Source organism: Oncorhynchus tshawytscha, linkage group LG02, assembly GCF_018296145.1.
Source record: "Oncorhynchus tshawytscha isolate Ot180627B linkage group LG02, Otsh_v2.0, whole genome shotgun sequence".
Classification (NCBI taxonomy): Eukaryota; Metazoa; Chordata; class Actinopteri; order Salmoniformes; family Salmonidae; genus Oncorhynchus; species Oncorhynchus tshawytscha.
In genome coordinates, this window is record NC_056430.1 from 42,655,829 (window position 1) to 42,680,124 (window position 24,296).

At 43.7% G+C, this 24,296-nt stretch overlaps 1 protein-coding gene across 13 annotated transcripts in view; it reads right to left on the reverse strand.

Annotated features, from left to right (window-relative positions):
* The window catches only part of LOC112244788 (calcium-dependent secretion activator 1), a 150,184-nt gene that overhangs the window by 7,747 nt on the left and 118,141 nt on the right, over nt 1–24,296 (reverse strand). For 2 of the 13 annotated variants that reach the window (XM_024412574.2, XM_024412572.2), the window contains 12 exons: nt 23,660–23,847; nt 22,340–22,441; nt 22,078–22,141; nt 21,741–21,864; nt 18,907–18,975; nt 10,179–10,285; nt 9,447–9,476; nt 8,828–8,836; nt 7,107–7,263; nt 5,988–6,129; nt 4,786–4,950; nt 2,950–3,105 (listed from right to left, as the gene is read on the reverse strand). In XM_024412574.2, the coding sequence (XP_024268342.1) occupies nt 2,950–3,105; nt 4,786–4,950; nt 5,988–6,129; nt 7,107–7,263; nt 8,828–8,836; nt 9,447–9,476; nt 10,179–10,285; nt 18,907–18,975; nt 21,741–21,864; nt 22,078–22,141; nt 22,340–22,441; nt 23,660–23,847 (1,313 nt within the window). Of the gene's footprint in view, nt 1–2,949; nt 3,106–4,785; nt 4,951–5,987; nt 6,130–7,106; nt 7,264–8,827; nt 8,837–9,446; nt 9,477–10,178; nt 10,286–17,847; nt 17,884–18,906; nt 18,976–21,740; nt 21,865–22,077; nt 22,142–22,339; nt 22,442–23,659; nt 23,848–24,296 lie in introns of all 13 variants that reach the window. The other 11 variants (XM_024412579.2, XM_024412578.2, XM_024412577.2 and 8 more) reach the window with 7 other exon arrangements.

The following is a 24,296-nucleotide window of genomic DNA, read 5'->3' on the forward strand; positions in this document are numbered from 1 at the left end:
CTATTTTAGTCTTGTATTAGTCACAGCTATTTTAGTCTTGTAATAGTCAGTGCAGTTTTTTTCTATTAAATAATGAATATTAGTACATTTGAATGACACTACGTGGCAGTGTTTTTACAACTAATGCCAGTTTGCCTGAGGCTGATGCCATGCAGGTGTTTGTACACATGCATATACACACACTCTCATTCAAATAAACACATACAAGAACACACACATACATGTAATAGTGCCAGACATGCACACAAACATATACAGTTGGCATTTCTGTTATGATTTTAGTTGTCCTTGAAGTCCTTTGTTTTAAATTTATTATTTTGTATTATTTTTTTTTTGCATTGTTGTTTTCTTCTGTCGTTTCCTTTTTTCTCTTTAGTTCTCTTAGTTGTTGGTGCATTTGGGGGTTCTTGGGGGTGGGGAATGGAATTAATTGTATTTATTTTATTTTAATTATTCCAGGGGGGGCACTGTGGGAGGGTTCTCGAATGGTTGAGGGACAGCTATTGGGGAACTGTAGGGGGATCTTGGAGGGTTTGGGTTTCGCAAGATTGTGATCATGAAAAAGGACACTATGACGTATATTTTATATCACTATCATGCACAAACACCCTCACACAATAAGGATGGCTCTGTTGCAGAAAGACTGATACATGTTTGATAGTGGTAGGAGACACCCTCACACAATAAGGATGGCTCTGTTGCGGAAAGACTGATACATGTTTGATAGTGGTAGTAGACACCCTCACACAATAAGGATGGCTCTGTTGCAGAAAGACTGATACATGTTTGATAGTGGTAGTAGACACCCTCACACAATAAGGATGGCTCTGTTGCAGAAAGACTGATAGATGTTTGATAGTGGTAGTAGACACCCTCACACAATAAGGATGACTCTGTTGCAGAAAGACTGATACATGTTTGATAGTGGTAGTAGACACCCTCACACATAAGGATGGCTCTGTTGCAGAAAGACTGATACATGTTTGATAGTGGTAGTAGACACCCTCACACAATAAGGATGGCTCTGTTGCAGAAAGACTGATACATGTTTGATAGTGGTAGTAGACACCCTCACACAATAAGGATGGCTCTGTTGCAGAAAGACTGATACATGTTTGATAGTGGTAGTAGACACCCTCACACAATAAGGATGGCTCTGTTGCAGAAAGACTGATACATGTCTGATAGTGGTAGTAGACACCCTCACACAATAAGGATGGCTCTGTTGCAGAAAGACTGATACATGTCTGATAGTGGTAGTAGACACCCTCACACAATAAGGATGGCTCTGTTGCAGAAAGACTGATACATGTTTGATAGTGGTAGTAGACACCCTCACACATATGGCTCTGTTGCAGAAAGACTGATACATGTTTGATAGTGTCTTGATGCTGTATTGTGTGTCCTTCATGTTCTAATACTTTAATGTTACCCCTTCCTTGGGTTTTCTGTTATAAATAAGAAAAATAAAAAATAAATAAAACATATTTAGGCTACCTCTGACTTTATCATGTTCACATTTAGATAACTTTTTCCGACTAGGCCCTTGTGTTCCTTAGCTGCCTACATTGATAGTGGCAGATTGTAACCCATGACAGCTATATTGAACCATATAGGGTACAAAGCCTTGGCTACAGGTTCATAACCGTCAAGGGTGGTAAATAACAGTGGTTTTCTTGAAAAGGGAATAATTTGAGCTTTCCTAAAATGCCAGAAGTATTACTGTACTCCTAATAGTCAACAAATGGCATTTGTTTTTTTCCATAGGAAAAAGCAACCACAACCCGCATTTGCTGACCGTGGCGCAAGATTAGGCAACACAAATGAATACATAACAGCGCACATGTTATTTATTCAAAGCAAAAATAGCCTACATGAAAGTAAGAGAGAGTAAACATTGTTACCCCCCTTTTATGACCTTGTCTCATCACTGCATCTCCCCAACGGGCTCGGGAGAGGTGAAGGTCGAGCCAAGCGTCCTCCGAAACATGACGCGCTTCTTAACACCCCATCCGCTTAACCCGGAAGCATGTATCAGAGGAAACACCATTCAACTAACGACCGAAGTCAGCCTGCAGGAGCCCGGACCACCACAAGGAGTCACTAAAGCGTGATGAGCCAAACCCTCCACTAACACAGGCAGCGTTGGGCCAATTGTGTGCCGCCCTATGGGACTCCCTGTCACGGCCGGTTGTGACACAGCCTGAGATCGAATGAGGGTCTGTAGTCCCTATGGGACTCCCGGTCATGGCTGGTTGTGACACAGCCAAGTATCAAAGAAGGGTCTGTAGTGACACATCAAGCACTGCAATGCCTTAGACCACTGCACCACTCAGGAGGCCATAAAGTTGAGGTTAGTTACAAGTCAAGTGTCCTGGCTTCGCATCACTTCAAAAGATTGACAACTGACTGAAGTGACCGCCTGGGACCTGTGTGGGTGAGAGCAGGGCAGATCAGCTCAATCAGACCACGCAACTGAAAGATGTCAATTCTTTCAATGAGAGGATTGCATCGAATATTCTGCATGCATGCTTATGATTGGACAAAACAGATGAAAAGGAGTTTCATGTCAAATAAAAATGTCCATTAGTCTCACTTGGAAGTCTCGTCTCATTACATTTTCGTTGACTAAAATGAAAAGTAATTTGTAATAATTATTTATTTTTTTCCCCCAAGGCATCACGTCTCGTTATCGTCATAGTTTTAGTCTGGAAAAATAGGTCGTTGACAAGTACTTCTCGTCATAGTTATTGTTGACGAAATTAACACAGACACCGACCCCCACACACACCAATACCGACACAACACACAGATAATAACACACCCTGACATACAGTGTACACACACACACACACACACACACACACACACACACACACACACACACACACACACACACACACACACACACACACACACACACACACACACACACACACACACACACACCGTTTGACGCAATTCTCAATCATGTCGCTGGACATGAGCTTCATGCGGTTCTCCAGGTGTTTGGCAAACTCCTCCTCGGGCCAGTGTAGGTCCCTGATGAAGGTCTGTAGGGCCTCCAGCTTCCAGAACAGGTCCTCCGACGTCCCAGAGCCATTGCTGCACAGCCACGGTACACCCAAACACACACAGGTCAGAAACCAAAGGTCACAGAAGATAGAGAGGGTCAGGGGGGTGTAGAGGAGGATGCTGGTCATCCACATCTCAACACTGGGGTCAAAGGTCCTTTATTCTGACCACACACCGGCCGACTGTTTCAGAGTCGTTTCCCTCATACTAACTTCAATTATAAATAACATATCATCACTTTAGACAGAGCCAGTGTATGGGAAGAATAAGAGGACAGGGTTGAAAATAACATTTCAATAACCATGCTGTAGCACCTGGTTATTAATAGCCTTTTAGGTGTGGAGTGGGTTCATGCAGGATAGTCACTGCAGATATCGCACACACTGACTTGTGTCTGTAATACAACACAGGGGAGTGGAGAGGTGAGGGAGGGCGTGTCCTGAAACATGGCTATCATTGTGTGTTCAAACGTAGGTTTAATTTATCTCTATTGAACTTGGATTTGTTTGGAGTATACACGATCAATCACAGAAAATAAAACTCCAAAAGAGCAGCCCACTCTCTCACCCCCCCATGTCCTCAGGCTGGTGATACTGGGTGGGTATCCTATTGTACAGTAGCTATTAAACACACCATGCAGTCCTGTCTGAAGGTGCTGCCATCCTGGGTAGAGCTGACTGGGATAGAGGGATGCAGGAAAAGAAGAAGGAGGAGAAGAGGAAAGGAGGACAGGAGAGGGGGCAGATCTCTACTGCGTTGGATGCCAGCTGCACTGAAGTGGTGGTTGCTTCAGAGCATTGAGCGAACAATCCACCCACCCAGTTACCACCGGGTAGAATCTCTACCCACTTACCCACCCCAACCATAGAAATAAAACCACTAGAACAGAAATACCCATTGACTAGAATGGGGATGTCCATTCTTGTGATTCAATTTCTATGATCCCACCCTTTGACCACCTGGCCCCTCCCACCCTATCCCACTGGCCACAGACAGTCATGTGAGCCAGGAGCAGCAGTATTCATACAGGGTGCTGATGCGATGTTCAACTGTACCTTCCATAAGCAATCACTGGTACAGTCAACTTTTCATGAGCACTACGGACTAACCACTGCATTCTTTACAGCTAGTGAAAACTGTAGGAGAGAGGCGGAGAGATACACATTGGACAGAAAATTCCAGATTATCATAATGTCCACTGTCACAATAAATTTCAGTGCATCAAGCCCAAAACCTCCAGTGAAACATGGTTTGGATCTGTATCTCTATACCTCACAGCTCAACTGCATGCATGTTGAGAGGAAATGAGAGCTTGTCAAATAGCCACTCATTTCAAGAACAAACAAGTCTAAACTTTAAACAAGCCTAAACTACTGTCCGTAACCCCCTTGCAGTGCTCTTGGCATGAACATGATATGATCGGTAAAGACTGTTTACTCCAGATTTTTTTTGAGGAACGGAATGGTATCTGTAATGCGTCTGTAATGTGTGTGGTGTGCACTAGCCTATGTAGTTGAGAAACAAAGCTATCTTCCCTCACATAATGCCTAATCAGGTCATTGGCAAAGACATTTCAAAATCTAAATCAATATTTTAATTTGGCCTTCTATTGTCAATGACCTGCGACAAGGGGATCTAGGGGACATCTTCATACCAAGGCAACACGATGCTGATGTACATAAATCTAAGGTGAACTAGTTGAATACACACTCAGGGTCATAGATAGCAGCCATCCATGTCGGGGTGGAAAAACTAGGCATTGTTGGAAGGTTAACTGATAGTCCTGCTACTGGCGGCAGATTTGGTACTTTGGGAATTTGGAGGTTGACATTTGGTATTTGGAGATTCACATTGGGCAGATTACTTGTCAAACTCCTGCAGAAGAGACAGACAAAAAGAACAAAATAAATCCAGAACAGTGGTAATGTAGATGCTGCTGCAGTTCAAAGCCATGTGAAACTGTGCAGTAAAAGTAATCAAATCCAGAACACAAAGAGGAAAAGTCACACAAAGAAACGGAGCATCTTCAGACATAATATGTAAAAGTAACACATAGACAAGAGCAACAGTTAGAGAAGCAGTTTTTTTCTGAAGCACATACAAAAAGAGGACCTACTACATTCAGAATAAGCGGTGGATTGTATGCATATATATATATATATATATATATATATAAAAGGAGCAGTAAGGCAAAACAGCAAAGTTATCCAAAAGACCTATTGTCTATAAATATGTATTTTCCTTTGAGGTTTAGAGCTTTGTAAAAGAGCTTCATTTAAAAGAAAGCAACGCAAATGTAAATGGCATGACAAATCAATAAGTATTGGTTGTAAAAGTGAAAAAGAGAAAATTAGCAACACAAAATACACTGGAGAGCCTCTATCCCTAGTGACATTTCAAAGCACACACTATGAGGGTTAGTCCACAAAACAAAAGGATGGAAATATTGGAGATTGACTTCAACTAAACTACATGCGACCTAGTCTGGGATGAGGGTCCCGAATGTGGCACCGTATTGCCTGATGCACTTTTGCAAGTTTACCGCACAATATCCGCGAAAGCTTGAAGCTTCCAATCACAAAACTAATCTTTTTTTAAATAATACTGTACGAGTCATAGCTACCATCATATTCAGGTTTAATTTGTTTCTGGAGTTCGAAAAACTAATTTCCGAGACCTATGTCTCCTAATAAACGTTTTATGAATGCCTTTTGGGATAGGTTTTCCTTATCAGAAAATAAACTCCTTATCTATTACTCTCCTCAAACTGTTCTGGCTGAGGAGTTTTCTGAGGCAGTCAATAAGGAGTGAACAACATGACTGCTCTCCTAAATATAGTAGTCTTGTAGGAGTGTCTCTCTCCTGGCCTCTCCTAGACTATACAGTTAGTGTGAGGAAGGACGGCCCCTTACTTTACAGGCACCCAGGACTCTCCCTCAAAGCCCCTGGTGATAGACTGAGCGATGGAGGACTCCATCAGGTCTACATATCTAACCACCAGGGGAGCATAGAGGTCCTGCAGGTGTTTGTGGAATTTCCCATTGCACAGGTGATCTAGAAGCAGAAGAAGAGAGAGAATAGAGAGATTATAACTCCATATATATTGTTATATGGTTAGATTGTTATTATTGCTATAAACACTACAGAGGGGAAGTTATCTAGGCAGAAGAGAAGAGAGAGAGAGAGAGAGAGAGAGAGAGAGAGAGAGAACATCGTATTGATGTCATAGCATAAACCTCTCAGAGGTGCAGGACAAGCCGTGTGGGTGTGCCACAGTACAGTGTGTGTTTTATTGTTTTACTATACTCGGCCTTGTCTCAGGATGGTAAATCCGTGGTTGAAGATATCCCTCTAGTGGTGTGGGGGCTGTGCTTTGGCAAAGTGGGTGGGGTTATATTCCTACCTGTTTGGCCCTGTCCGGGGGTATCGTCGGACGGGGCCACAGTGTCTCCTGACCTCTCGTCTCAGTCTCCAGTATTTATGCTGCAATAGTTTATGTGTCGGGGGGCTAGGGTCAGTGTTTTAAATCTGGAGTATTTCTCCTGTCATATCCAGTGTCTTGTGGGAATTTAAGTATGCTCTCTCTAATTCTCTCTCTCTCTCTCTTTCTTTCTTTCTTTCTTTCTTTCTTTCTTTCTTTCTTTCTTTCTTTCTTTCTTTCGCTCCCTCTCTCTCGCTCTCTCTGAGGACCTAAGCCCTGGGACCTGGGACCATGCCTCAGGATTACCTGGCCTGATGACTCCTTGCTGTCCCCAGCCCACCTGGATGTTGATTAAGGCAGTCCCCCACACCTCTCTGATTCAGAGGGGTTGGTTTAAATGCAGAATACACATTTCAGTTGAATGCATGCAGTTGTACAACTGGTATCCCCTTTCCCTATCCATGTTTCCTGGGGGAGGGTGATTTTCCTGGGGGGGGACTTTTGAATGGGTGATTAAGCCCTTTCACATTCCAAGTCCAACTTGTTCCTTAATGTTTATTGGATGGAGAAAGCCATAGAAGTGTATATAGAAGAGAAACATGAAACATACAGTCATTGCGGAGGAAGTCGTTGAGCAGCTGGAAGAGAGGGAAGCTGTCCCAGCTCTCAGGAGACTGGATTTCCAGAGCAGCGTCCATGTCCACGGCGTACATAGCCAGGAAGGTCTCAGCGTGCTCCGTCATCAGGTCAGACCACCAGGCAAAGGCCTAGACACACACAGATACCACGGACAGGACAGGGACAGAACCAAGGAGGGGGTGAACGGTGAACACAAGCCCCAGTCAGGGTGTGAGGATGTGGGGTAGAGCAGGCAGGACAGGGAGGGAGCAGAGCAGACTTGGGAGGATCACACACATACTGGAGCTAATCAGAGCTCTAACAAACCCACACCAGCATAGCACTGTGGACTGATATATCGTGTGTAGGTAGGTGGACCATTAAATGTAGTGATTGTATGCAGTTAACTATAGCAATGGTTGTCTGTAGCCTTGCAAACCCATGTGTTCTCCAAGAATGAGTAAAACCAATCCACAGCTCTTTCTGGTGAAGACTAAAGGGGTTGGGGCTAATTGAAACCTTAGATGACCTCCCACCAATGTGAGAACAATTTTACAATACATTTATACACAAAGCAGGTAATAGCATAATAATATCATGAAGCTGATCCATTCTGTTCTATTCATTGATCAGATATCTCTAGATTGAGGGAGGGTCACAGCCGGGGGAGGGGGGGTGCCTTTTCTCATGCAGACTGAGGTGGATAAGTCCCTACATGCTCACCAGGACCAGGAAGGACCTCGCGTTTCCACCATTCACATCATTGCCATACCAACAGAACACTCCTCATTAGATGTGAATGTGACACGGGTCATGTCCATGCACTGCTCTCAGCCATATAACAGGAAGTAGGCACACCGACCGCAGACTGCAGCACATAGCTTCTCTACTAGCTACAGGGTTTCCAGAGGGACAATTTCTGGACAAACCAGTGTTCTTGATATTGTTTTCCCAGATATTTTGGGACTACTAGTTAGAGTAAACACTGGTACTTAGTGGGCCAGAAAGAGGTATTTTTCCATGTCTATTTCCATTGACCTTTCTGCTTCTCTCGATTTTGCTGCTGTGCTTGCAGTCTGGGCTTGGGTTATCTGCTCATTGTTGGAAAAACTTGACAGGACGAATAATCATTCCTGTTATGCTGCATGCTTTTATTCCATATCGAATCGATACACCTGGAAAAACATCTGCCATAGAGGGACTATAGCCAGCACAGCGCAGGGGGACGGCACTGTAGTCAGGTCCTCACTTACCTGTCTGACCACTTACATGCCCACCCCCTGCCCAACTACTACAGTACAGGCAGAAGACCAAGCTGTGCTCCATCATCATCATCATCACTATCATCATCATACACAGGGCAGGGGAGAGTGTGGACTCAGGGAGAGGTGTGAGTGGGGATGGGGGGGGGGGGGTGGGGTGGACAGGTAAACTGGATGCTCCATCCTATGTTGGGGGAAAGGAACACAGGCAAGGCCCAGGTCTCTACAAGCATGCCCAAGCTCGGTGCTCTGTCTCAGCCAGAGAAGTTACAGGCTCCAGTGCTGCAGCAGGCACCATCATTCACAACAGTCCCAATACAACAAGCCCAAAAGAGCAGTCCTGGACTGTACCAACAAGTCAGAGAAATGGGGGCAGGGCATCTACTGGACATGCACAAACCATTAGAGGGTTAGAGGGGGAGGGGTGTTCTCATTCAACTTCACCACATACCTCTTTGCCCTGCAGGGAGCGAACATCACCGATCATACAGACAGTGAAAACACAGGGAGGATAGTCACATTAATGTATCTACAGCATCAAGCATTTATTTAAAGGATTAACGAGTGGAGGAACAATTCTTAGACGGAAAGAGGGAAAGCAGAGAGATGGAAGAGGAGAAGCCGGAAGGAGGAGGAATGTTCTAAATGTTCAAAGAGAGGGAACCGCGATTTGAAACCCGAACTTAAAGCTGGATGGAGGAAGGAGAGGATAGACACATTTATGTTCATGGTGGAGTTTGGGGATTCAATCAAACCCTAAAAGAACCACAAAGAGTATACTGTGGCATATGTCACTTCAACATGCTGCTAGAGAGAATAAGACTAGTCCCTATGGCCCCATGGACATGCTCTATGATCAAAGTGATGTTGTGCAGCCTATAGTAGGGCGGTGCGTTACAGTCAGCATGTTAGCTGATGTCTCTGAACCAACACACAACAGCCACCCTCTCTAGTGGATTTCCCTCAGCCTTATAACACTAAGGGCAGCCTCTGTGCAGGCCAACATGCGATAGATAGGGAGAGGAGGTTGGTGATGGGTCTGAGGAGAAAGAGAAATAATTATACTGTACCGATTGATCTCCAGAACTTGTGACTGCAGCCTGTCAAGCATATGTCAAAGAGATAGAATACATCTGCTTATCCGCATTCATCTTATTGATCCCATAGGATCACCTGTAGATCTTCTATACATGCTCATCATGCTTTTACATTCATTTTATTATACTTTTAGGCAAATACAAATAAAGGGAAACCTATTTAGTGATGTTTCTAGTTCACGTTCCAGCTTCTCAGCTGAAGTAACACTGAATGAGCTTCGCCTACTGTACAGTATGACTAGGAGCAGCTAGCCTACATTAGAGCTACCTGTAATGTTCTGTACTCTACTGTCCACAATAAGCTGCAATCAAATCAGGCATTACCATCTTTCAAGGTAACCAATGTTTTATGAAGCATTGCACCACTGGGGTTATGAATTGTGAGTCAGTGGAGAAGGGAACGGCACACTTCACCACTCTCCCACTTTAAAATGCCTCCTTATTGCACTGGTACAATGTTAACATCCATTATTCATCTCACATTAAGGATTTCCACCTGTGTATTACATCTTTGATTACATTTTTTATTTGATTTTTTTTTTTTTTTTAAGTTACCCATGCACAAAGACAGCGCTACACATGAACAGGTGTCAGGAAGGAATAGGCTAGCTCCCTCCGCCGTGCCCAGGTGTCGGAGGGGGTAAAGAAGTGAGATAGATAAAGAGAGGGATGAGAGGAGGAGAAGAGGAGGAGTTACCCACTCACCTCCGCATGATGCTCCTGGTTCTGCTGAAGGACCTCTATGACTAGCTCGGCCAGGCGAATAGTGTCCTCGAGTTTTTTGGCGGGCGTGACTAACCGGCCTACGTTCTCTGGAGCAGAAGGATTAGGGGTAAGGAAGGGGTTAGTTAGGCAGAGAGAGGGGTAGCTAACAGTTCCCATCTGTATGGATAACCCCAGAAATTGTTGAAACGAAAGACGTAAGTGCTTATGCTGTGTCATATGGTTTCTAAAGCATGCACGCAATATAAACTGGCACTGGGGCATTGTCGGTAGACAGTCAATGTGAGGAGATATCGGCCAAAACAGTCAGGTAGAATCGACTGACTAAACCTATCCCATGGAGAAACCAAAATCTTTGTTATACTCATCATGCAAAATACTCTTAATGCTTTTGCTGCCTGGGATTATTGATGTTGAGTTTGTAACAAATATCGTTTGGAAGATCTACGGTGTACCTGGACACTGTCTTTTAATATATCATCTGCTGACATAAAATTTGTGAGGACAGTTTAATGTGGTGAAATGAGGTCGTCAGAACATTAACGATAATGTGTCAAAATGAGCAAAACATCAGAACATTCAATTGGACGGCTCAAATTAATTTGAAATAATGAGGACATAGAACTGTACATAGAACTGTACAGAGATAATATTGGTCAATTCATCATACCACAAGTATCATAAACTCAGCAAAAAAAGAAACGTCCTCTCACTGTCAACTGTGTTTATTTTCCGTAAACTTAACATGTGTAAATATTTGTATGAACATAACAAGATTCAACAACTGAGACATAAACTGAACAAGTTCCACAGACATGTGACTAACAGAAATGGAATAATGTGTCAAAGGGGATCATCTGGTGTGGCCACCAGCTGCATTAAGTACTGCAGTGCATCTCCTCCTCATGGACTGCACCAGATTTGCCAGTTCTTGCTGTGAGATGTTCCCCCACTCTTCCAACAAGGCACCCTGCAAATTCCCGGATATTTCCCTTTAATCCAACACGTCCCAGACATGCTCAATGGGATTGAGATCCGAGCTCTTTGCTGGCCATGGCAGAACACTGACATTCCTGTCTTGCAGGAAATCACGCACAGAACGAGCAGTATGGCTGGTGGCATTGTCATGCTGGAGGGTCATGTCAGGATGAGCCTGCAGGAAGGGTACCACATGAGGGAGGAGGATGTCTTCCCTGTAACGCACAGCATTGAGATTGCCTGCAATGACAACAAGCTCAGTACGATGATGCTGTGACACACTGCCCCAAACCATGACGGACCCTCCAAATCGATCCCACTCCAGAGTACAGGCCTCGGTGTAACGTTCATTCTCTCAATGATAAACGCTAATCCGACCATCCCCCCTGGTGAGACAAAACCGTAACTCGTCAGTGAAGAGCACTTTTTGCCATTCCTGTCTGGTCCAGCAACGATGGGTTTGTGCCCATATGCGACATTGTTGCCGGTGATGTCTGGTGAGGATCTGCCTTACAACAGTCCTACAAGCGCTCATTCCAGCCTCTCTCAACCTATTGAGGACAGTCTGAGCACTGATGGAGGGATTGTGCGTTCCTGGTGTAACTCAGGCAGTTGTTGTTGCCATCCTGTACCTGTCCCGCAGGTGTGATGTTCGGATGTGCCGATCCTGTGCAGATGTTGTTATACGTGGTCTGCCACTGCGAGGACATTCAGCTGTCCGTCTTGTCTCCCTGTAGTGCTGTCTTCGGCGTCTCACAGTACGGACATTGCAATTTATTGCCTTGGTCACATCTGCAGTCCTCATGCCTCCTTGCAGCATGCCTAAGGCACATTCACGCATATGAGCAGGGACCCTGGGCATCTTTCTTTTGGTGTTTTTCAGAGTCAGTAGAATGGCCTCTTTAGTGTCATAGGTTTTTATAACTGTGACCTTAATTGCCTACCGTCTGTAAGCTGTTAGTGTCTTAACGACCATTCCACAGGTACATGTTCATTCATTGCTTATGGTTCGTTGAACAAGCATAGGAAACAGTGTTTAAAACCTTTACATTTAAGATCTGTGAAGTTATTTGGATTTTTACGAATGATCTTTGAAAGACATGGTCCTGAAAAAGAGCTGTTTCTTTTTTTGCTGAGTTTGTCTAAATTTTGAAAGTTAAGTTCTATTGTGCCTATTTATTCTCATAATATTTTTTGTTGCGTCATACACTATGGTTTGTTGTGTCATACACTATGGTTTGTTGTGTCATACACTATGCTTTGTTGTGTCATACACTATGGTTTGTTGTGTGATTATGTACTAACTGTTCTACTCTGTAGCCAACTAGCCATGCATTCTAAAAGGACCCTGAACCCCACAGCATCGTTAAAAGGGGGTCATGCAGTGCCAGGGGAATGGCAGAAGACTGCTTGCAGAGCCTTTATGTTGGTCCTTAGAAGTATAATGAGCAGAATGATAATGTAGTGATTGTCATTGTCAAATGTTTCATACTTCATCCATATCCAATGTGTTCAATTGTTTTGAAATATGTAATGTTATCAGAGAATGGATTCATCATTTTGCACACAATCTTCCAGATTCTATGTTCTGTGACAATGAAGTAATAATGCAAAATTTGCCTCAGTGTGTATTTGAATACTGATAGCCAGATATACTGAGGTAAACTCATATTGCATTATTTCTCTCAACACATTGGAGATGCTACCTTGTTATGTGTATTTGTGAGAGATTGTTTTTCTTGATCAGATTCAGATTTATTTACCTTTATTCAATGTATCATATCAGGAAAACCGATGGAAAATAATTTCATGAATTGAAACACGCACCTCTGTATTCAATTCATGAATTGAATTAAAATACATTTCCCTGAAAATGACTGTTCTAAAGTAACACAATCTCTGCACAAATAATAGTTTGCTAAATGTTGGCATGCCAAAATATGAGGGGGAATTTGAGAGGGTTTATGTGTTTGTTAAAATGTGTATGTGGTTACATAAATATATATATATATATATATACACACAGAGCCTTCGGAAAACATTCTTGACTTGACTTTTTCCAAATGTTGTTACGTTACAGCCTCCTTCTAAAATGGAATAAATACAAAAAATCCTCAGCAATCTACCCACAATACCCCATAACGACAAAATGAAAGCAGGTTTTGAGAAATTATTGCAAATGTATTAAAAATAAAAAACAGAAATACCTTATTTGCATACATATTCAGACCCTTTGCTATGAGACTCAAAACTGAGCTCAGGTGCATCCAGTTTCCATTGATCACTCTTGAGATTTTTCTACAACTTGACTGGAGTCCAGCTGTGGTAAATTAAATTGATTGGACATGATTTGGAAAGGTACACAACAACCTATAAAAGGGCCCACAGTTGACAGTGCATGTTAAAGCAAAAACCAAGCAATGAGGATAAAGGAATTGTCCGTAGAACTCAGAGACAGGTTTGTGTCGAGGCACAGATCTGGGGAAGGATACCAAAACATTTCTGTAGTATTGAAGGTCCCCAAGAACACAGTGCCCTCCATCATTCTTAAATGGAAGAAGTTTGGAACCACCAAGTCTCTTCCTAGAGCTGGCCGCCCGGCCAAACGGAGCAATCAGGGAGAATGGCCTTGGTCAGGGAGGTGACCAAGAACCCTATGCTCACTCTGAAAGAACTCTAGAGATCCTCTGTGGAGTTGGGAGAAACTTCCAGAAGGATAACCATCTCTGCAGCACTCCACCAATCAAGCCTTTATGGCCAGATGCAAGCCACTCCTCAGTAAAAGGCACATGACAGCCCACTTGGAGTTTCTCTAGTCTGATGAAACCAGGATTAAACTCTTCGAGCTAATTGCCAAGCGTCATGTCTGGAGGAAACCTGACACCATCCCTATGGTGAAGAATGGAGGTGGCAGCATCATGCTGCGGGGATGTTTTTCAGCTGTCAGGATCGAGGGAAAGATGAACAGAGTAAAGTACAGAGATCCTTGTTGAAAACCTACTCCAGGGCGCTCAGGACCTCAGACTGGGGCGAAGGTTCACCTTCCAAGAGGACCACAACCCTAAGCACACAGCCAAGACAATGCAGGAGTGGCTTCAGGACAAGTCTCTGAATGTCCTTGAGTGGCCCAGCCAGAGCCCGGACTTGAACCCGATCAGCAACGCTCCCCATCCAACCTGACAGAGCTTGAGTCGACCCAAATACAGGTGTGCCAAGCCTGTAGCATCATACCCAAGAAGACTCGAAGCTGTAGTCACTGCCAAAGGTGCATCAACAAAGTACGGAGTGGAAATGTGCAAAAAATTCAAAAAAACTGTTTTACTTTGTCATTATGGGATATTGTGTGTTGATTGATGACAAGAAAACACAATTTCATAAATTTTAGAAATTGGCTGTAACGTAACAAAATGTGAAGTCAGGTGGTCTGAATACCTTCCGAAGGCCCTATACAGTGCCTTGCGAAAGTATTCGGCCCCCTTGAACTTTGCGACCTTTTGCCACATTTCAGGCTTCAAACATAAAGATATAAAACTGTATTTTTTTGTGAAGAATCAACAACAAGTGGGACACAATCATGAAGTGGAACGACATTTATTGGATATTTCAAACTTTTTTAACAAATCAAAAACTGAAAAATTGGGAGTGCAAAATTATTCAGCCCCCTTAAGTTAATACTTTGTAGCGCCACCTTTTGCTGCGATTACAGCTGTAAGTCGCTTGGGGTATGTCTCTATCAGTTTTGCACATCGAGAGACTGAAATTTTTTCCCATTCCTCCTTGCAAAACAGCTCGAGCTCAGTGAGGTTGGATGGAGAGCATTTGTGAACAGCAGTTTTCAGTTCTTTCCACAGATTCTCGATTGGATTCAGGTCTGGACTTTGACTTGGCCATTCTAACACCTGGATATGTTTATTTTTGAACCATTCCATTGTAGATTTTGCTTTATGTTTTGGATCATTGTCTTGTTGGAAGACAAATCTCCGTCCCAGTCTCAGGTCTTTTGCAGACTCCATCAGGTTTTCTTCCAGAATGGTCCTGTATTTGGCTCCATCCATCTTCCCATCAATTTTAACCATCTTCCCTGTCCCTGCTGAAGAAAAGCAGGCCCAAACCATGATGTTGCCACCACCATGTTTGACAGGGGGGATGGTGTGTTCAGGGTGATGAGCTGTGTTGCTTTTACGCCAAACATAACGTTTTGCATTGTTACCAAAAAGTTCAATTTTGGTTTCATCTGACCAGAGCACCTTCTTCCACATGTTTGGTGTGTCTCCCAGGTGGCTTGTGGCAAACTTTAAACGACACTTTTTATGGATATCTTTAAGAAATGGCTTTCTTCTTGCCACTCTTCCATAAAGGCCAGATTTGTGCAATATACGACTGATTGTTGTCCTATGGACAGAGTCTCCCACCTCAGCTGTAGATCTCTGCAGTTCATTCAGAGTGATCATGGGCCTCTTGGCTGCATCTCTGATCAGTCTTCTCCTTGTATGAGCTGAAAGTTTAGAGGGTCGGCCAGGTCTTGGTAGATTTGCAGTGGTCTGACACTCCTTCCATTTCAATATTATCGCTTGCACAGTGCTCCTTGGGATGTTTAAAGCTTGGGAAATCTTTTTGTATCCAAATCCGGCTTTAAACTTCTTCACAACAGTATCTCGGACCTGCCTGGTGTGTTCCTTGTTCTTCATGATGCTCTCTGCGCTTTTAACGGACCTCTGAGACTATCACAGTGCAGGTGCATTTATACGGAGACTTGATTACACACAGGTGGATTGTATTTATCATCATTAGTCATTTAGGTCAACATTGGATCATTCAGAGATCCTCACTGAACTTCTGGAGAGAGTTTGCTGCACTGAAAGTAAAGGGGCTGAATAATTTTGCACGCCCAATTTTTCAGTTTTTGATTTGTTAAAAAAGTTTGAAATATCCAATAAATGTCGTTCCACTTCATGATTGTGTCCCACTTGTTGTTGATTCTTCACAAAAAAATACAGTTTTATATCTTTATGTTTGAAGCCTGAAATGTGGCAAAAGGTCGCAAAGTTCAAGGGGGCCGAATACTTTCGCAAGGCACTGTATATATATATAAATATCTATATTTACAGTTGAAGTCGGAAGTTTACATACACCTTAGCCAAATACATTTATACTCAGTTCATAATTCCAGACATTTAATCCTAGTAAAAATTCACTGTCTTAGGTCAGTTAGGATCACCACTTTATTTTAAGAATATGAAATGTCAGAATAATAGTAGAGAGAATTATTTATTTCAGCTTTTAATTCTATCATCACATTCCCAGTGGGTCAGAAGTTTACATATACTCAATTTGTATTTGGCAGCATTGCCTTTAAATTGTTTAACTTGGGTCAATCGTTTCGGGTAGCCTTCCAAAAGTGTCCCACAATAAGTTGGGCTTTGTGATGGCCACTCCAGTAACTTGAATTTGCTGTCCTTAAGCCATTTTGTCACAACTTTGGAAGTATGCTTGGGGTCATTGTCCAGTTGGAAGACCCATTTGTGACCAAGCTTCAACTTCCTGACTGATTTCTTGATGTTGCTTTAAATATATCCACATAATTTTCCTGCCTCATGATGCCATCTATTTTGTGAAGTGCACCAGTCCCTCCTGCAGCAAAGCACCCCCACAATATGATGCTGCCACCCCCGCACTTCACGGTTGGGAGGGTGTTCTTCGGCTTGCAAGCATCCCCCTTTTTCCTCCAAACATAACGATGGTCATTATGGCCAAACAGTTCTATTTATCTTTCATCAGACCAGAGGACATTTCTCCAAAAAGTACAATCTTTGTCCCCATGTGCAGTTGCAAACCGTAGTCTGGCTTTTTTTATGGAGGTTTTGGAGCAGTGGCTTCTTCCTTGATGAGCAGCCTTTCAGGTTATGTCAATATAGGACTCGTTTTACTGTGGATATAGATACTTTTGTACCTGTTTCCTCCAGCATCTTCACAAGGTCCTTTGTTGTTGTTCTGGGATTGATTTGCACTTTTTGCAACAAAGTACGTTCATCTCTAGGAAACCAAACGCGTCTCCTTCCTGAGCGGTATGACGGCTGCGTGGTCCCATGGTGTTTATACTTGCGTACTATTGTTTGTACATATGAACGTGGTACCTTCAGGCATTTGGAAATTGCTCCCAGGGATGAACCAGACTTGTGGAGGTGTACAATTCTGAGGTCTTGGCTGATTTCTTTTGACTTTCCCATGATGTCAAGCAAAGAGGCACTGAGTTTGAAGGTAGGCCTTGAAATACATCCACAGGTACACCTCCAATTGACTCAAATTATGTCAATTAGCCTATCAGAAGCTTCGAAAGCCATGACATCATTTTCTGGAATTTTCCAAGCTGTTTAAAGGCAGAGTCAACTTAGTGTATGTGAACTTCTGACCCACTGGAAATGTGATACAGTGAAATAATCTGTCTGTAAACAATTGTTGGAAAAATTACTTGTGTGATGCCCAATGTAGATGTCCTTACCGACTTGCCAAAACTATAGTTTGTTAACAAGAAATTTGTGGAGTGGTTGAAAAACAAGTTAATGACTCCAACCTAAGTGTATGTAAACTTCCGACTTCAACTGTGTGTGTGTGTGTGTGTGTGTTTAGGGTAGGTGTATATTGGGGCTAAGCTAAAAGTCAAACAGGGCTTCACCTGGATCATTTGGATCCGGCTTTTTATCTTTCTCAACTTGAAACAGAGAGAGAGAAGGAGAGAAAAGAAAGAGAGAAGAGGAGATATTTAGGATTATATATCACACTACGGTTAAAAATTTATGTTCCAGAAGAAAGTGACAAGATTTGACTCTTTACTCTTCTCCATCTGACCCTTGACCTTTAGAGAGAACACCGGGAACTCTGCAGGAGTGTGTTAGGTAGTTGACAGATGTATCATTGACAAAACTCCACGGACATACACGTAGGTACAGACACGCTGAAACGTTGAGACATTAGCCTAAGGAGAAGTCAAAAGTAAAGAAGCAACAACAACAGGATGTAGTTAACAGTAACAGACAGACACAGCTTTAGACTGTCGTGAACTTAGACGTAAGACAAACAACAGCTGCACCAACCAAAGACAGGACACATTGACCGGTGGTGGGTTGAGTTGAGCTGAGTTAAAATACATATTATAGGAACTCTATGTGCGTACACCCAATCCTTTCTGTCCTCCTGGTATCGTAGCTCTGCCTGCAGCTGCTGCTCTACTGCCTCCCTCTCTGGGTTTCTCTGTTTCTGGCAGTGACATAGCACCATACCTGTCTGTCCCAGCGCACAGCGTGGCGTGGTGAGCCCACACTCACTGACACATGACCAGACGACTGAAGGAGATAACACAGAGCAAAGTAAAAAATGCATTCAAGTCACATGGGTGGGCATGGGCATATGTCCAACCAAAAGAAAGAAGCTTACAGACCAGACCGACAGATCATTCATGTTGGTCACAGACAGATGGGAGACTGTAGGTCCCTGATAGTAGGACCACTACAGTGCTGTTGCAGTGTCTCCCCAGACAGACCTCCACAGACCAGACTGGCTCTCTCTCTCTCTCCCCACTCGCTCTCGGCAGACATGAGCGACGGATAAAAAAAAAGCACAGAGGAGGAAGGAGGAGTGGACATAGCTGAGAGGAGGGTGGGAGGGGGTGATGTGGTGAAAGAAGGTTGAAAGAGGGAGGGAGGAGAGACAGGGGGAGGATGAGGCAGGTACTCACGGATGGTTAAATCCATCACTTGTGACGCCAAGCAGAAGACAGGGTGCTCAAACATTTCCCTCTTTCTCCCTACAAAAGAGGAGGATTTGGGGCATGCAAGAGGCTGGGGTCAGAGGTTAGGGTGAGAGGTTATAGGTCAGAGGAGATGGCAAGGCAGAGAACTGTCCTGGGTTGTGTTCATTAGGGCACACTGTAGAAAAATGTTTTGTAATAGAAAACAGTCCAGGTAGTACTCCACTGTTTCAGTCTGTTTTCTTTCATTTTGTGGCCTAACGAACACAATCATGGTGAGTATTGACTTGGGTTGAGGCTGCGGATGACTGGGTTCAATAACTAGTGTTTTACCACTATTTTCTTAATATTGGACCAACAGCATCACAAGGATAGGGAAAATAGGTCTGTGTGGTATATCTGCATGTGACTTTGTAGGGACCAAACCAAAATGGTGTCTTGCAAGTAATAATAGAGTACTGTATATCTAACTGGAGGTGAAATGGTGATATGTAGTGGCTAGTTCATACCTTTCCATAATGTATTGTAGCACATGTATTGTAGCACATGCAGGTAACAGATGCTGGGTTGTCTGTCTCCAATCCGAGCATTCTTTTTCATTGGCTTCAAAACCACTTATCACAGAAATGTGAGGTGATAAATGTGGCAAAGCCAATGAGATGAGAGAGGAAGTGGACAGTAGACTGAGGAACAGGGAGAGGAGTGTAATGGTCCGCAGGAAGAACAAGAGGAAAGATAAGGTAAGAGAGAGAAAGAGAGGGAAAAGGAGAGAGAGAGTAGGACAAGGGTCCCCAGGAAGGGGATGGGCCAAAGTAAGATTTATTTGATAAATCTTAGATTATAGACCCTGGAGTCTAGGGGTGGAGATACAGTCAGGAAGGAGTAGGGGTCAGGAAGGAGAGTTCTGTTCAGGGGAAATCTGCTTCTAGCTACTATATACACTACATGACCAAAAGTATGTGGACACCGGCTCGTCACACATCTGATTCCAAAATCATGGGCATTAATATGGAGTTGGTTCTCACATTGCTGCTATAACAGCCTCCCCTCTTCTGGGAAGCCTTTCCACTAGATGTTGGAACATTCCTGCGGGGGCTTGCTTCCATTCTGCCACAAGAGCATTAGTGAGGTTGGGCACTTAGGCGTGGCTCGCAGTCGGCGTTCCAATTCATCCCAAAGGTTCGATGAGGTTGAGGTCAGGGCTATGTGCAGACCAGTCAAGTTCTTCCACACAGATCTCGACAAACCATTTCTGTATGAGCCTCGCTTTGTGCACGGGGGTATTGTCATGCTGAAACAGGAAATGGCCTTCCCCAAACTTTTGCCAGGATCGTCAAGAATGTCACTGTATGCTGCAGCGTTAAGATTTCCCTTCACTAGAACTAATGGGCCTAGACCGACCCATTAAAAACAGCTCCACACCATTATTCCTCTACCAAATTTTAGAGTTGGAACTATACATGGGGGCAGGTAGCTTTCTCCTGGCATCCACCAAACCCAGATTGGTCCGTCGGACTCTCAGATAGTGAAGCGTGATTCATCATTCCAGAGAACGCGTTTCCACTACTCCAGAGTCCAATTGCGGTGAGCTTTACATCACTACAGCCGAGGCTGGGCATTGCACATGGTGATCTTAGGCTTGTGTGCGGCTGCTCGGCCATGGAAACCCATGTAATGAAGCTCCCGACGAACAGTTATTGTGCTGATATTGCTTCTAGAGGCAGTTTGGAACTCGGTAGCGAGTGTTGCAACCGAGGGCAGATGATTTTTACCCGCTACGCGCTTTAGCACTTGGCGGTCCCGTTCTGTGAGCTTGTGTGGCCTACCACATTGTGGCTGAGCCATTGTTGCTCCTACAATAGATGTTTTCACTTCACAATAATAGCACTTACAGTTGACCGGGGCAGCTCTAGCACGGCAGAAATGTGACGTTCTGACTTGTTGGAAAGGTGGCATCCTATGAGGGTTGAAAGTCACTGAGCTTTTCAGTAAGATCATTCTACTGGCAATGTTTGTCTATGGAGATTGCATGGCTGTGTGCTCGATTTTATACACCTGTCAGCAACGGGTGTGGCTCAAATAGCTGAATTCAGTCATTTGAAGGTGTGTCCACACACTTTTGTATATATAGTGTATGTTTACTGCATACTGTAGATATAATATACTGCATATTCCAGATATATACTGTTAAATTACCACATGCCAGGGGCCAGGATACAGCTAGACTCAAGGTACAGTAACATGGGGGCCGGCAAGTAAACAGGGCTTTAATCCAAAACTTTGGATTTGAATGCATTTTTACTCACAACACCTCTACAAAAAGCCAACTTGACCCACAGTAGAGTAAAGTAGAGTACAGCTAAAGCAGCCTGCCTGAAACGAAGGGTAGTGTTAATTGGCTGAGTGACAAACAAGTGACAACCAATCTGTCAAATGGAAAACTGTATCGGCTGTTTCTCTTGAATCCATGTGCTAAAAAAACAAGAGCTCTCAGTATGTGTCTTTAGTGCTTCTTTTCTCCAGATTAATCTGGTCCAGGTTATCTTGAAAAGAATCCCACTGTGCGATGCTAAAAAAGGAATCAGAGTGGTCATGACAAGTCACTTCCAAATGAGAGTAGAATGTTTTGACATTCCTGTTCCACACAGAAAACCCCGGAATTACTGAAAAGGCACTAAAGTACTAAAACAGTTACCATCATCTAAAGAAAAACAACCAGTTACAGGTTTTATAGCAACAGCAACCAAGAATTTACCAACAGAGTTAGTAACTGCTATAGCATATTGAGGGTGTGTCTGTATATGTAAATCATGGCTAGTTACCTTCGATTTTGGCGTACTCTGTGATTTTAGCGTAGTTGAGCTGTGCAGCCTGCTCCAGGCATTTACGGATGACTCCCTTCACTTCCTCTTGTGGGACTGGAGTCACAATGTCCTTCATCAGCACCTGAGGATGAGGAACAGGACAGGACAAGACTTCCTTCGGGTCTTCCCACTGAACATCAGGTTATTACAGTTTTGTTTTCCTTTTCAATTTCCTTTTTCTAGCATATATATATATAAATGAGATTATTTGAGCTATGACATCTGAATCATTCATGAGCTGAACATTTTCTGTAAAAGGAGAACGAAAAGATTGCAGTCATCAAAATGTACGAACCCTTTCCAGCAAAGAGAGCGTGGCCTTCAAGGCTCCCTCTGGACGTCCGAATGGGAAGCAATATCTACACGAGAGAAGCGAGTTGAATCACAATGAAATATAAAAATCACCATGGACAACAGAACTATGGAATAGTATATGCTGAGGCTAGCGATCTAGCGAGCGATCAAACGATCGCTCATCATATACTATTCCATTATTCCATCTATCCATTATTCGATCGATCGGATCGATAGATAGACCAGTAGGCAGCAGCACTCACCTGAAGTTAGTGATCTGGTGTTCCAGGATCACACGCAATCGCTCTTTGATTTCTTCAAAGCGCTCCTTTTCATCCACCTTCACTGTTCCCAGTCCGTCAGGCCTTAGGATCATAGAATACAAAACACAACATCAGCCCGGCGCATCATGCGGTAGTGGAGCCGCCAGTTGGAGTCCATCAAAAAAGGAACGATACAGCATTTTGCACATAAACAGTGCCATCTTTTAGTTCGCCATGATTTTACTGCTGCTTGTGTGAGTGAAAGAGAATCATTCTTCAGCATGTTTACCAAATGTAAATGTTCTTTCTCACACAGACAAACATCCAATCAAATTGTATTTGTCACATTCTTCGTAAACAATAGATGTAGACTGACAGTGAAAGGCTTACTTCCGGGGTCTCTTTTCAACAGTGTAGATTTAAAGTAAAAAAATGTCATAAAAATAGAAAGTCACACGACAAATAAATACACAGTGAATAGCGAATAACAACGACAGGTACAAATTGCATAGCTATATACAGGGAGTACCAGTACCGAGTCAATGCGCATGGGTACAAGGTCATTGAAGTAGCTATGTACATATATTTTATAGTACATCATCTTACCTGATGGGCTCTTGGACGAGCTGAAATGTGGAATCCCTTTTCTTTCTAAACTTCATCTTTTTGCTTCCCCGTTTCGAGCCAGCCCCTGGTTCTGGGCTCTGGGCGCCGCTAGGGGCCCAGGGGCCCTCACAACCCATCTGTGGCCCACAGTAACTGCTGCCCTCTCTGACTTTATAGGGATGCATGGGAGGATGAGCAACATCGACATAATGAGACTGAATAAAGCAACAAAAGACAAGGAGGGAAAAGAAAAAAGGAATACGGTGGAAACCAAGGTAAATATAATTGATTAATAAAATAAAAGTGAACAAAATGACGACATGATAACATAAAATACATGATTAAAATCATAATAAATAATATGCAAAACATTCATGACAAACAAAGACGTAACATTGGGAAATCGTAAAGCAATGGTGCTCTGCTGTGTTTGATGAATCTGACCCTTTTGTCCTGTTACTATGGCCAGCTTCTCTTTCCTTCTTTCTCTTCTTATTTTATCTGAAGACCTTTGTGTGTGTATTTGAGATTTACAAACTTTACCCATCTCTCTTGCGATATGGTGGTGATTTAGCATTGCCAGTGCTACCTTGTGATGAGCACTGGCTTGTCCAAAATGTCGCCCTCCGACCTTGAGGATGTCCTCTTGGTCTAATGATTAAGACTATGGATTGGCAAGCAGGAGGACCGGGTTCATTCGGGTGTATATTTTACCTGTTACCGTGGACATGGGAGGCGCAGAAAGCGAAGCTGTAGTGAAGCAGGGTGGGGTCGATCATGGCTCCTCTGTCCGCCCTCTCCAGCAGGTCCCCTAGGTAACCCAGGTGTCTGTGACACCCCCGCACGCCGTTCCTGGCACAGTACTCATCCAGGACAAACACCTGGCCTGGGCTGAACCATCCCTACACATTACATCAGAGAGTTGATTTTATGTTATTATTTATCATTTTTTAAGCCCTTTTTCTCCCCAATTTCGTGATATCCAATTGGGAGTTATAGTCTTGTCCCATCGCCACAACTCCCGTACGGACTCGGGAGAGGTGAAGTTCGAGAGCCATGCATCCTGCGAAACACAAAACTACCAAGCCACACTGCTTCTTGACACACTGCTCCCTTAACCCGGAAGCCAGCGGCACCAATCGGAGGAAACGCCATACAACTGTTGACCGTGTCAGCGTGCATGCGCCTGGCCTGCCACCGGAGTCGTTAGAGAGCGATGGCACAAGGACATCCCGGCCGGCCAAATCCTCCCCTAACCTGGACGACGCTGGGCTAATTGTGCGTCACCTCATGGGTTTCCCGGTCACGGCCGGCTGCGACACAGACGGGGATTGAACCCAGATCTGTAGTG